General features: G+C 37.5%; 1 protein-coding gene across 1 annotated transcript; it reads right to left on the reverse strand.

Annotated features, from left to right (window-relative positions):
* Positions 1-12,048: 12,048 nt before the first annotated feature.
* TRAM1L1 (translocation associated membrane protein 1-like 1) lies at positions 12,049-13,164 on the reverse strand. The gene has a single exon (XM_012645384.1). It carries the CDS (start codon positions 13,162-13,164, stop codon positions 12,049-12,051), a length of 1,116 nt encoding a protein of 371 aa, XP_012500838.1.
* Positions 13,165-13,803: the final 639 nt, after the last annotated feature.

Raw genomic sequence — 13,803 nt, forward strand, 5'->3', positions numbered from 1 at the left:
TGTTTCAATAAATATCTAGTTATGTAAGTTTGTGTGTGTGTGTGTGTGTGTGTGTGTGTGTGTATGTTTGTAGCCAGACGTGGAAAGGAACTGGCGGTGAGAATGCTTTGTCTCTATTTTCAGTTCTGTAAAAAAATAAATAATAATAATAAACCACATTACATGTGGTTATGTATTTCTGGGAGAATTATATAGCGACTCAGAAACTGGAGGCAATTACCTAAATGTTTGAAGCTCCCCACCCTACTCCTAATCAAACCAAACTGCACACAAGTAGAGGGTACAAAATCACATTATTCCCAATGAGGAAGCCCAAGGACATAAACACTTCTTCCTTGATCTCTTTAAAAGCTAGGAGACAAAGAGGTACTCTTACTCTGCACTTCTGATATTACACAAGTAGCCCAAAGGTAGAAAAGAAAAATGAGTATATAGTTGATTCACCAAGGCAGAGGGATCCAGGGCATCTGGGGGTGGCAGTACCTAACACTAATAGTTTTTGGACCTGTACTCTTCATTCTTCCTCTTACTATTTTTGCTTCAGCATGGATGACAATAATTCTTTCTGCACAGTTCTGTGAAAGAGAGTTTGAATTGACTGGCTTTTCTTTGACTCTTTCCAGTTCATTTTCCATGTTATTAGCAATGATTTTCCTTAAATAAAAACTTGATCCTGTCATTATCCTGACAAAACATTTCAATGCATACTTACTGGTCTTACATAAAGTACAAACTTCTTAGTATGATATTCAAAGTCTTCATTTCCTCCCTCACTTGTGTTCCATATTCTAACAATATTTTAATGCCCAAGACCATATCCTCTCTCAATTTGGGGCCTATACCTGTGCTCTTAACTGCCTGGAAGATGTGTATCTACTGTTTAAACTTTCTAACTCCTGTATCTCCTGGTGTTCTCATCATACTTGTCAGATCTTTGAGGGAGATTTCCTTAAGCCACTAAAACTAGACTGGTCTCTGCAACAGCATGAATAACCCACCCAATCACATCCCTTGTAGGGTATTATATATTCTTGATAACTAGGCTCTTTCCTCCCTTAGGCTGTAAACACAGTGAGAGGAGGAATTGACTTTTGTCCCTTTTAGCTGCAATCCTACACATAGTGCTGGACACAGTGGGCATTCAATTCACAGTTGCTGAATTGAGAGTTGAATTACCCTTTAACTTCAAGTATAATCAATAAAATATATGATTTAAGTGTGATTTTTAACAGGTCATCATACTAGGTGTAATGGAATTTATGCATATAACAAAGCACAAGATTTCGGTGCTTAAGTAGTTTATAATCTATTTGGCTTCACATGACCTAAACCCACTAAAGATAATGAATAATAAACTGTTTACTGTTGCCAATGCATATTACAGAGAATAATTCCCACGGGAGATCATTGGAGCATTTACCCTAATAATTCTCAGAAATTCTATCACACGTTTCTCCTGCTAAAGCCATAATTATGCCCCATTTCTTGCCTGTAAATAATGCCATTTCCAGATAAATAATAACAGGTTTATCCAATTTGAAAAATAAACAAGCATTTTACAAATAGACACATTTAGTTCCACGAAAGTTTTCAGTTTCTCCCATAGGCTTATGGTTCAGTGAGGGAGATGGTGTTCAAAATACATTATTTAAAATAAGATAGTAATTGCAAGGATGGACATAGTTATAATGTAGTAGTGGAGGTCAGCGCTAGCTTGAATAGCTATGAAGCTTTGATATATTTGGGAAAATTAATATTATAATAATTTATAGCATCTGATTAATATCAAATCTGAATATAATTATCCAACAATGCCATTTAAATGTAGTGGGCTATTTTTTCTTACATCATCAAGCATATGAAACATCTAATTTCTTTATTATATCTCTTTTAGTTGATAAAACAGAGATTCCAAAATAATAGTGAAAATAGAGACTTTATTAAATCTTAATTGTGAATAATTTTATTTCATAAATATATGTAGATTAATTTCAACAAAACCTTATATAACAGGATTTGGTATTTGTTCTTTTCTTTCAATATTTTAAAATAACATAGTGGGGAAAAAACAGAAATTAAATAATGAAGAAACAAATAACTTTACGAATTTAAGGCTATTTTCATAATCATTGACAGGTGATTAAAGTTTAGAAACTAAAATATTCTGAAAAAATATGTATTTCCCAATACCAACGTAAATACAGGAAAACATTTCTTATGAGTTTTGTAATGTGGTAAAAGTATTTCTTAAGTTAAAGATGCATAGAATAACTAAAAAGGCAACCAACCCTCACATCCTATTTGTGAAACTAGAGTTTTAAATTTTAAAAGAGTTTTAAGTTTTAAATTTTAAATTATTTCAGGGTCAATGTTGAAGTTGCTTTTTTATGTAAAACACTTCCAAATATACCCCAAGTATCTTTCTTTTTAGGATAATTTAGAAGAATACATTATTAGACAACAAATGTCAATATTTAGAAAATAAAGGCATGGGTAATGTCATTCTCCAAGCCCGCCTGTAGGCAGTGAGAAGGCCAGTGATTTTCTTCTTAACAACCTTGAAAACAGATGTGAATAAATAGCATCTCCCCAGGAAGCAAATCAGTCTCTGAAAACTTCACAGGATACGTGTTGCTAGCCAACAGCACTGAAACTGCTGCTGAATGAGCTGTAGGTCATCCCGATAACCCTGCCCCCATGAAGAACAAGTTGGCACTTAGCTATAGATTTCCCTGCCAGAATTTATTGCTGTTTGACACCTTCATTTGACCCAGGATGGGTTCTTCTCTCCAAGGTCTAAAGCTAGAAGCAAGTACATTTCTCTAACAATATCACATTCCAAAGAGTGACTCAAATAAGGGAACTATGGAAGGACTTAGTTGCTCACACAAATACTATCACGCAGAAAGATAATGAGTGATATAGTTAAGAGGTGTTCCCAACAGGGCACCTTAGATTAATTCAGACAGCTGTCACAGAATTTCATAGGAAGTATGAAATGGATATCGGGCAATAAATAGTTAATGTGAGAATATTTGGAAATTAAAAGGGGAGTCACAGATATCCATTTCATGCAAAGTATACTGTCAAACAATCAAATATTAAACTTTAAGTCTTCCTATATTTTGGTAAATTAATTTTTTTTTTGTATTTTTCAAAATGGTTTCCATGAGATTCAACATAGTGCATTAATTGTTTTTATTGTCTTCCCCCAGGTCCCATCAGTTTAAGGATTTATCATTCCAACAGAAATTCCATTAAGGATGTAACTCCCCATAGCATGACTTGATAAGTTATCAACTTATCAGTTTCCTCTGTCTCTGGGCTATCCAATATCACACGCCCTCCCAAGTTGGTCCCAGCTGCTCTTCCACGGCCATTCTCACTACACTACAGGTCTCCATGAGAAGTTCCCCTTGAGTGAGGGCTGTGCCATTTCCACCACTACCCTTCACCCAGACCACGAGCTCCTCTGGGCAGCTTATAAACTCTGGCTGTGCTGTTGTGCACCCTCAGCACTGCCATTCCTGTCCAAAGTGCTGCTGAGGACTCACACTGAGGCAATGCCCAGCCCTTCAACTTCTTCTGAGCAGCTAGTCCAGGCTCTGCTGAAGTCAGGATGTATGTTACTTGCGCCAGAGCTGCTCACCTCCATACTGCTGTTGGACCCCTTATAGAGGCCAATGCACGCTCCACCACTGCACTTGTCTTTCCAAGGTCACTTCACTCTCTGTTAATCTAAGTAGATTCTGGATATTGCACCCTGGTTATTTCTCCAGCTATAGCTGCCATGTACAAATTGCCACTGGGCATGTTATCTATCACTGTATCCTCACTGCTTACCACAAGGTCTAGAATATACTAAGCACCCAACAAATATTTGAGGAACTGAACTTAATTTGTCCTGTCTGCTGAGACTCACTTTTCTTCTAAAGGTGGTAAATGACTCCCCAGCCTTTATTGGATACTCTTTTGTAGAGATATTAGAGATGAAGTGTTTAGGTCCAAAGAGTTTATTAGGACAGTCCTTTCAATTTACATACAGTTTTGTTATCACCAGGGTTAGAGCAGGTTTAAGTAACAGCCATGCCATTTTACCTAGAGGACCAACTATAACCTGTGACTCTCACACACTGTTACTAGTTACCTAAGAAACCTTACCAAAGGTGCACCAAAGCCTTCCCTTACCGATATGTTTTTGTGTTGTGGTGGTTATCTTTCAGATCCTTTTTCCCTGCCTCTGCCAAGCCACATGATTTTATCAGACATGTCGTATATATTTGAATGTCAGCTATTCATAAATTCATTTTTTTACTTGAGTATTATAGTATGTATGTATGTATGGGATAAAGGTGAGGCTTTCCAGCTATTTTCAAATGGAAAAAATAGCATTCAAAATATCTTTTTTGTTAACAACCAGTAGTATTAAAAATTCAGCTTCAAAAATGTGGCAAAATCAAATATTTTAAGTAGTCTTAATGACTCTCAGAATCTTTTTGGAAGTTTTACTATGGATTAGTATTGACACAGATAATTGGTTAAAAACATCAGCAGATTATTTTCTGTTTTTTAAATTGTCATTAGTTCTGTCTAGTTTCCATAGCAATGGTAGAGTGGAAAGATAGAAAAACTTCAATTAAAAAGAAAAGCTCAGAGCCACTGTTTGCTCAGAATCTAGTGAACACCTGGTGCCCTCAAAATCTATTCTATCACTGGCATTTTTTGAAAAGTAGGGATAGAGGGAAAAAATCAGAACATTTCCTTTATTTAAAAATCCTTCAAAAATCTGTTGCATGCAGATGTTCCAAAGGCTGTCGTAAAATGTACAACTCAAGATTTATTTCATATAATTCAAAGCTGCTGTTTTCAAATCAGAAATCCATGTCATACACCCACTTCTTCAGTGGATTCAAGCAATGTGGCCTTGCTCCGGGAGCACCACCCTCTCTGTGCCACCTCCTCTCTTCTTCAGTATGCAAATACACTCACAAATATTCTCTAATATTGCCTGTCCTAAAAGTGATAACAACAACAAAACAGACTCTTTTGACTCCACATTCATCTGTGTTTAGTACATAAGGGAATGCATTACTCTTTTCCATTTCTCTGCAACACTTTGCAGAGACATTTGTTAAGAAAGTGATTATAATATCCTACAACGCATCCTAGCCTCCTCTTCTCTCCTCAGTCCATTCCCACAGGGCTTCCCTCCCCATCACTCCACTAATGCTGACCATACAGTATCTCCAGTGACCTACCTGTGGCCAAGTCCAGTCTTTTAAAATTTCTAATCATAAACAACTCTCAATATCATTGGGCAGAATTTATATCTTCTTGTTCTAATACACTTTTCTTTTGAGTTCTGTGACACTGTTAACCTTTGGTCCTCCTCCTCCTCCTCCTTTCTCTTTGTTGTTTTGCCTACCTCACCAGCCATCACCCAGGTTTGGGTTCTGTGATGCCATATACCTACAGTCTTTGGGTCTTTCTCCTCCCACATCAGTCATTAGTGAGTCTCCTTTGTTGACCCTGACTCCCCTGCATTATTTCTGTGGGGATGCCTCAAGACTAAGCAGTGAATTCTCCTCTCCTCCCTGTGTTATAACCTCTCCTTAGATGACCTCATTCAATATCATGATTTAAATATTGCATTTATACAGATGACTTCCACATTTATGTCCTCAGATTTGACCACTCCCCTGAGCTCTAAGAGTATATTAGGATGTCTAACAGGCGTATCAGATATTACTGACCAAAAAAAATCTTGCTTTCCATTCCCACCAAAAAATATGTCCCTCCCTCAGTCTTTTGCATCTTTTCAAACAGCATCATTGTCCTGGTTCTTCAGTGTTACAAACGTGCTGTTAAGGATGGGGAGCAACTATTGTATCTTGCATGCATATGTAACGTTCAGAATAGCGTCTGAGTCATATACTGAGCGTCCAATGGGAGCTTCATATTTAGAAGACATATTGACTTAATTCTTAGAAAAAGCATTCAAGTTTCAAAGAGTTTGGCAAAGCATAAATGTCCTTAGGCTGCCACACAGGACATGCAGCCATTCCTAAATAAAAGTCTAGTGTTTGGAGCCAGGGTTTTGATTTAAATGGTTTAAGAACAAACTATTAAATTTACATATATTGTCTTTTGTAAGATATGTGTGGAGCAGTAAGCAATGTGTAGCTTGCCCCAAATCATAAAGTATGTCATTAGTCAACACATTTTTATTGAGTGCTGCCACTGTAGCAGACTTGTGCTACCTGCTAATTTTACTTTAGTGACTTAAAAAGGCATCACTTCAGCCCTCAAGTGGGTGGAGGAGATAGGTGAGAAGCAAGTAATAAATCAGCAATTAACACTTAAAATCCAGAAAGGGTGACAGATTTAAAAGGAGGGGAAGTCAATATTTAAAAATCAAAGGAAAGCTCTTCTAAGTTTTGTTTGCTTATTTGTCTTAATAATGAAATAAAAGGATATTTTAATTGAGTTCAACAAATTCCGAGAAACTACTGTCAAGAGATACTGTGCAAGTTAATGAAAATATAATGCTGTAAAATGTATATTACCTGACACAAAAAAGATTATTGTCTAGTATCCACAACTACTAAAATGATTGATGCTACTTTATTTTCCTAGATAAATGTTCAGATCATTTACTTGGTCTGAAATTTAATTTTGAATATGATAAGAATTCAATTTTTATTCTTAATGTAATTTACCTAGACCAATGGCTTCAAATGTTTCAAGTATTATACCTATATTGATAATTAGTATATATCAAGGGTTTTCAGATGATGTCTTTGTTATTTTCTGTAATTTATGTAAGAAAAAAGTCCACAGTTACAATGAACTTAATAACCCTTTAAAATCAGGGCTGTTACACAGACTCAGGAGAGAATTTCTATACATTTAATTACAGTTATATATTTGTAAAGTACATTATTTATTTCGTCTATAAAAATTCATACATTTGGGGAATGGATTCACTATACTTTACTTTTCTATTGCCTCCTACCTGGCCATGAGGTAAAAATCAATGCCATAATTTGTATAGTGCTTAAAAATCTACAGGAAAGGAGGGATAAACAGATGGGGCATGGAGAATTTTTAGGGAATGAAATGGATCTATATGATGCTGTAATAGTGGATACATGTTGTCATGCACTTGTCAAAATCCATAAAATGTACAATACGTCAAGTGAACCCTAATGTAAGCTGCAGACTTGAGGTGATAATGATGGATCAATGTAGATTGGATTGTAACAAATGTACCACTGGGATGTGGGATGTTGATTTTGAGGAAGGCTGTGTACACACAAGGTCAGGTATGTGTGAGGGATGAGAATTCCCAGTACTTTTGACTCAATTTTGCTGAGAAGTTAAAACTGCCCTAAAAAATAAAGTTCATGAAAAATATTATAAATGAGTGTACAGGGGGAAAATATATAAATGTGTGTAGATATATGCAAAGGTATGTATGCATGCATAAACACAAAGACATACATACATATATAGGTTAAATGGTATGTTAAATGAGACTATATACCTATATATGGAATATATACAAATATATAAACAACTGTGTATACACATACATGTACACAAAACTATGACATTGTATGTTTATATATTAACCATCATGGCAGCTTTTTGAGATAGTCAAATATCTTTGTCACTTTAGTGGCATGAAATCCATGACTTAGGATGCGTAAGACTCTTCCAAAATTCACATAGCTCTAAGAGCAACAGCAAGGTCTTGATCCTAACTTCTCTTGTCAACAATTATTTATACTCATATTATTACTTCCTCTGCTTAATTTATATCATTATAGTTGGAAACACTTTAAAAATATGTATCAAAATTTACAAATTACATTTCAATATTTGTATTGACAACTTTGGCAAACCTATATTTATTGGTTTTGTTTATTTAAGTTGAGGTAACAGGACAGCAGCTTTTCTGTAGTTAATTAAGCAGTGATGGCAGTAAGAGAATGAAGTAAATTTATTTTGGGATGTAAATACTTGTCAGTGTGTCATGGCTCAGCAGAAATCTGAGCTGGGCACCACTAAATGTTCATTCAAACTTTCCTGAAGCCACGGGATTCTGTAACGCTGACATGATTTGATTTGGTGAATGGTGCTGATGATGTTGAAATAGAGCATTTTCTTAACTTTACAACTTAAAGTGCCCTTTGTTTAAAACTGATATTTTGTCTGAATTATTGAGTAGCCACATCCCTTAACAGTGACACTAGTCACTTCCAGGCTGCCTAGAAGATGTACATATCACTACAGTGAAATTAATTTAACCCTTTTCATTTTTAAATTCAAGCGAATCTTTAACCACATACTGCATTTCACTGTCATTTCCTCGGCTATTTAAGTATCTCCTAGAGTGACCAATTTATACCACAATGTATTTTTTGGATGTCAAAATTAAAAAAGATGAGCTGACATAATGCCATAGCCCAAATCATAATGTTCCCTGCCAGAAAAGAGAAAGACGCAGGTGATTACCACGGGGGCAGATTTCTTAATGTTTGACTTAGTCTACATTCATTGGAAACTTAAAAATGTCAGAGATGGTGGAGGGCCTAAAAAGATCTTACTTATAGGGATTTATATGGCAAAATTTAGACAGTGGTATGACTGTCTAATCATAAGAAATTTTCAATTTAGTATTTTGGAAGTGTATTTTTTCGTATGAAGAATATATGACAATTTTTATATGTAATTAAAGGTAATTGGCAGGTAGTACTATGTCCTGTTCAGTGTGGGTAGTTTCTCAGAGGATGTAGACTTGATTTCAAGATGACAGTGAAAAAAATTTGCCATTTCCACAGACATTCAGGAGGTGGAATGTGAATTCTCTGGTCATATGATTTGATGTTATTAAGAATCAGTTACCGCCATACACTCCCAGCACTGTCTATTCTCTCCAGATTACGAAGGTCTGCGCTCTCATTGGGAGGCATTCTCTGCCAATGTGTGAGGACCCAATCCTAGCCCATTCTACAAGCCACATTCCCGCAAGAGCTTCCTCTAAAAAACTGTTCCAGTATGACATTTCCTGTGTAAAGTATTGGTAAAAAGTCTTTTGTTACTCTACATGAATTATTCTCACTTAGTCTAGCTGAGCAAGAACTTAAAACTTTACTCTCGTTTTTTTCAAGTTATAAGCTTATCACAAGATTTATGTCTTCACGGAAGCTTTAAATTATTAACATGGTAACTCTATTCTTCTTGAATCTATTCTAAGTTAATATAGTATTCTCTATGCATGGTTCCCCTACAGATAAACAAATACTGATGAAAGGTAAATGAAGAAATATTTTACAAGGTTATTATTTTCTTGCTGCAATGAAATGGAATGTTAAACTGATCAATAGAATAATGAGGCCTAAAACTTATTTGTCCCTCACAAGATATGTAGATTAATACATTCATACTATTTGAGAAAAAAAATAGGATATACTAATAATTAAATGCTAGCAGAATTATTTTCTTAAAAAAGAAAATTATGCTTTGAACTTGTCCTAGGAAACCTATACCCATTGACTTATTTAAGGAATAAAGTATGACAAACATTGAAGCTAACACATGAGAGCAAAATGTTTAAATTTAAATATCAGACATATTTCAATAACTTTTGCAGTTTTTGATCAGTTACTTGAGCTCACAGGCTTAATTAATGCCTGCTTTAATAATACCTGGAATCATAGAAATTTGTGTTTCCATGTGGTCCATTTTGACAGAGACAATGTCATCACATTGAGATTTATTGTAGCTTGAGTTTTTTGAGAATGTAATTTTTTTAAAAAGACACTCAATATATATTAAGCTGAATTTCATTTGTAATATTGCTTTATTTGGCATGTATTTACTTTCTAGCAGTACTTAAGTATGAGTACTATTATGAATAGTTGAGATGTACCCAACATCCTTCCCCTTTTTTCTTTTCAGTTACCTCGCTACCTCTTATGAGCTCATGTTTTACAAGAAGCTTTGCCTTTTTACACAGGTGAAGCATATAACCTAACAAACTCATCAGCTAAGTATTCCCCTATATCAAATGAGTTCACTAAAGATAATTTTCAGTGCACTGGGAATTTCAGAAATCAGGATTTTTCTCTTCTTCTCCACCACACAGTGCTGTGGCAGTGAAACCTAGACCAATTGTGGTCATTTGCTGCCGTGCAGAAAGTCAACCTGAGGAGCTAGAGCCAAGAAAATCCCAGGGAAATCAATCCGGGCCCTAATCATATCCACCACCAAGCCCGACTTAACTCTTGCCATCGTCAGTCATGTGAGAAAATGATTTTCCTGAAATCTTTCGCCAGTTTGATTCAGATCTGCACATACTTGAAAATGAAGTATATAAATGATATTTGTTACCAGGAGTGGGGTTACAGGTAACAGGGTAGAATTCTTTAAAAGTAAGGGACGCAAGAAACACTCTGTCATGTAAGAAGCTGATTTTTTTTTTTTTTTTACATTTACACAACAGTTGGTTACAATGTGAGTTATTTTATTTTGGACCTTGTAACATGTGCTACCCACACTACAGTATTAGGTAACTGAGGGAAAAAAATAGGTAGGATGATGGATACTACAGCCAAAAAAGAAGAAATGTTGCTTTGATACTTACCTCTGAAAGCAGAACCAATAGCAAAGAATGTTTCTCCAAGAGTTGCTCCTCTGTCTGTGGTCTGCGATACTAGTATATTTAATTTTTCAGGGACCTCCACGCTTGGAAAAATTAAATTACTTACACCAAACTAAAGAGAGGGCTATCAAAAACAGAGAGATGAGAGACATAGTAGGAGAAAATATAGAGCAATAGGAATGTCTTCCCCCAGCATATTTTTAAAGTATATTCTCCTTGAAAAAAATATAAATGCCCACATTATAGACAGAAATCAAAATGAGGAGAGGAGATAAATATAGTTACACACTACTGCCTATTGTTTCTACTAACTTCTATAAGATACAAATTATATACATATACATGTATATAAATAATTTCCAAAATATATTTTATACAAATTTTCCAAATTAAAGATAAGAGAAAAACAATAATTATAAAATTATTTTTCAAAAGCCTTCATAAGGCTATTCACCTAATTTTCAAATTATTTAATGTTAGTGCATTAAATATTTCCCAAATGTAATTAGCTAACATTCTTTTTATACATATAAATTAAGCATTATTTTCAAAATAGCTTACAGAGTAAACAATATTTTTCTAATATGCTGTGGCTACTGATCTTATAAAGCCTCATTATGAGTCAGTTAATAAGCATATATAAAAAAGACTAAGTCTGATTTCCTTTTCAAATATTTAATTTTAGGAATTCCCATTTACATGTGTTTAGAATGGACAGGAATGATTTTTACCTCTTCAGTAATACTTTTATATAAATTAAAAATATTTTGATTTCACATATATGGCAATAAATTTCTAGGTTTCCCATTAGTACTGTTTTTGTAAAATGGGGATGTAGTACTAACAATCACTACATATAAAATAAAGCATATGATTATTTTGTTGGTTTTACAAATCTTTTTCTCAAACGTAAATGTAAATTTCTAAAAAAAAAAAAAAAACACTAACAATCAGAGAATACTGATTTGACTTCCACCATTGTAGTATTTCCATTTTACCTTGAAAGAGAACATTAAAAACATGACCTTGATTGGTGGGAGCAAGAAATTGTATCACTGATAGAGAATATCTTATAGTTATCTCTTATAGTAAATCATTAGGAAAATACTGAAAGTTAAAAAATCCAAACAAAATATGGTGGGGATCCCTAAACTACTTTGACACTACTTAGACGAGTAGCTTAGTCTTAACCAAAATGTTTTTTTTTTCCTGGTCATAATCATCACCCTCCCCTCAAATGTCTTTTAAAAAATACATTGAACAATAGCAAAAATCAAAGAGCACAAACGATTTTCAAGAACAGAAAAATCTCTAGCGCAGAAATCTTATGGTGAAGAGCAGATTGCTTTGGAGACATGACTCAATCAGCTTATAATTCGTTATGAGGATTTCTCTTTCCGCTTTGGGGCAAAGTCTACTCTATGTGAAGTTTCCACTCCATTTTCTGTTCCTTTTTTAGAAGACTTGCCTTTACTCAGGGACCGTTTCTTCTTCACAAATGAGGCCTGAAGATTAGAATCCTCTATCCATCTCTGAAACCACAGAGTGATTAAGTTCCATGTTATGTATGCCTGGATAGTGCAACTGGAGGACAAAACAGCGATTTTAGCTGCCAATACGTTTACGTTTCCAGTCACGGAATCTGGATTCCGACTATGCGATCCAGCCAAGTGAAACCCAACGGTCAGGACCGAGACGATTAAAGTCACGAGTCTACCCAAAATGAACACAATGGCCCACAGAGAGATCCCTTTCTGGTACTTCTCGTCGCTAAAATAAAACAGGCCGCACATGTGGGAGAGCAATTCCACGAAGTAGTGCAGCACCAGAAGCAGGAGCCCCAGGTGGTTCAGGTACAGCAGGTAAGCGCCCGTGATGTGGAACAGGTGGAGGCCGATGTACACAAGCTGCCCGGGGACGTCTTGTTTTTTGGTTTTCTGGAAGTAGAGCTCGGGAAAGGCGTGGAACCAGTAAGCCAGCTGCGAGATATAGAAGAACTTCATCTGGAAGGTCATCATGCTGTGGGGCTGCGCCCTCCACAGGAGCGCGGGGTCGGCCAGGCAGTTCTCAGAGACCAGCACGACCGCGCCCCAGACGCACGAGACGAAGTAGAACACGCTGAACTGGCCGGACGCGTTGAACTTGTTCTGCCTCGCTTTGGTGAACTGCATCCTCCTGTTGATCTTATCCAGCACGTACTCCTGGATGGTGGCGTGCAGGATGATCGCCACCAGCATGTAGAAGAAAATCGTGGCCAGGTCTTTGGCCCCATAATGGTACAGGGACCTGGAGCCCGCGGCGTGCTCTTCCGCCGCGGGGACCACGACGCCATGCTGCAGCGTGAGGAAGACGATGGACGCCTCCGCTGTGCCCTCGAACATCAGCCCCAGCACGAAGAACATGCCCACGCAGGACACGATGTCCGCGTGATTCTGCAGGATGAACTCCTGGCTCAGGACCGGCGGGTTCCGGGTGCTCTTCTTGCGGAACCCCATGCCGGCGCTTCCCGACACTCACCGGCGAGCCGCCGCCGCCCCCGGCTGCTCCTCACAGCGCCGCGGCCGCCGCGGGGTCTTCGCTCCCCATCCCGAGCCCGCCGGGTCGCCGCGGCCGGCCGGGAGAGACCGACCGGTCACGGCGCGGGCGGCGCATGCGCACCAGGCTCGGTGAGGCAGGGCGGGGAATCGAGCGCCGCGCGCCTGCCCGCGCCAGGCCCGGGCGCGAGCGTGAATCTTCCGCGGGGATCGTCGTCGCTCCGGGTTCGCGGCCACTGCCGAGGTGCTCCTCGTTTCCTCCTTTCACTGACATCTTCATTAGTCACCATGATAGAACCGGTAGGGCTCTGGTCGTTCTCAGTCAGATCTTCAGTCATAACAGCAGCAGCATAAGAATATTTAACAGCAAACGCTCCTAGTGCCATTTGTCAGGTGCTGCTCTAAGCACTTCATTTACATTTACGAATTTAACCTTCCTGGAAAACCCAACGAGTCAGATACTGTTACAGTCTCCCCTCCCCCACCCTAGTTTAAGTGACAAAACACTAAGGCGCAGGGAGTTGGGGGTCACGCCCCAGCTCGCGTCCCCAAAGTGACACCCAGTACCGACCCGCCTGGCCCCGGCGCTGCCCCTCCTGG

This window comes from Propithecus coquereli, unplaced genomic scaffold, assembly GCF_000956105.1.
Source record: "Propithecus coquereli isolate 6110/MARCELLA unplaced genomic scaffold, Pcoq_1.0 Scaffold232, whole genome shotgun sequence".
Classification (NCBI taxonomy): domain Eukaryota; kingdom Metazoa; phylum Chordata; class Mammalia; order Primates; family Indriidae; genus Propithecus; species Propithecus coquereli.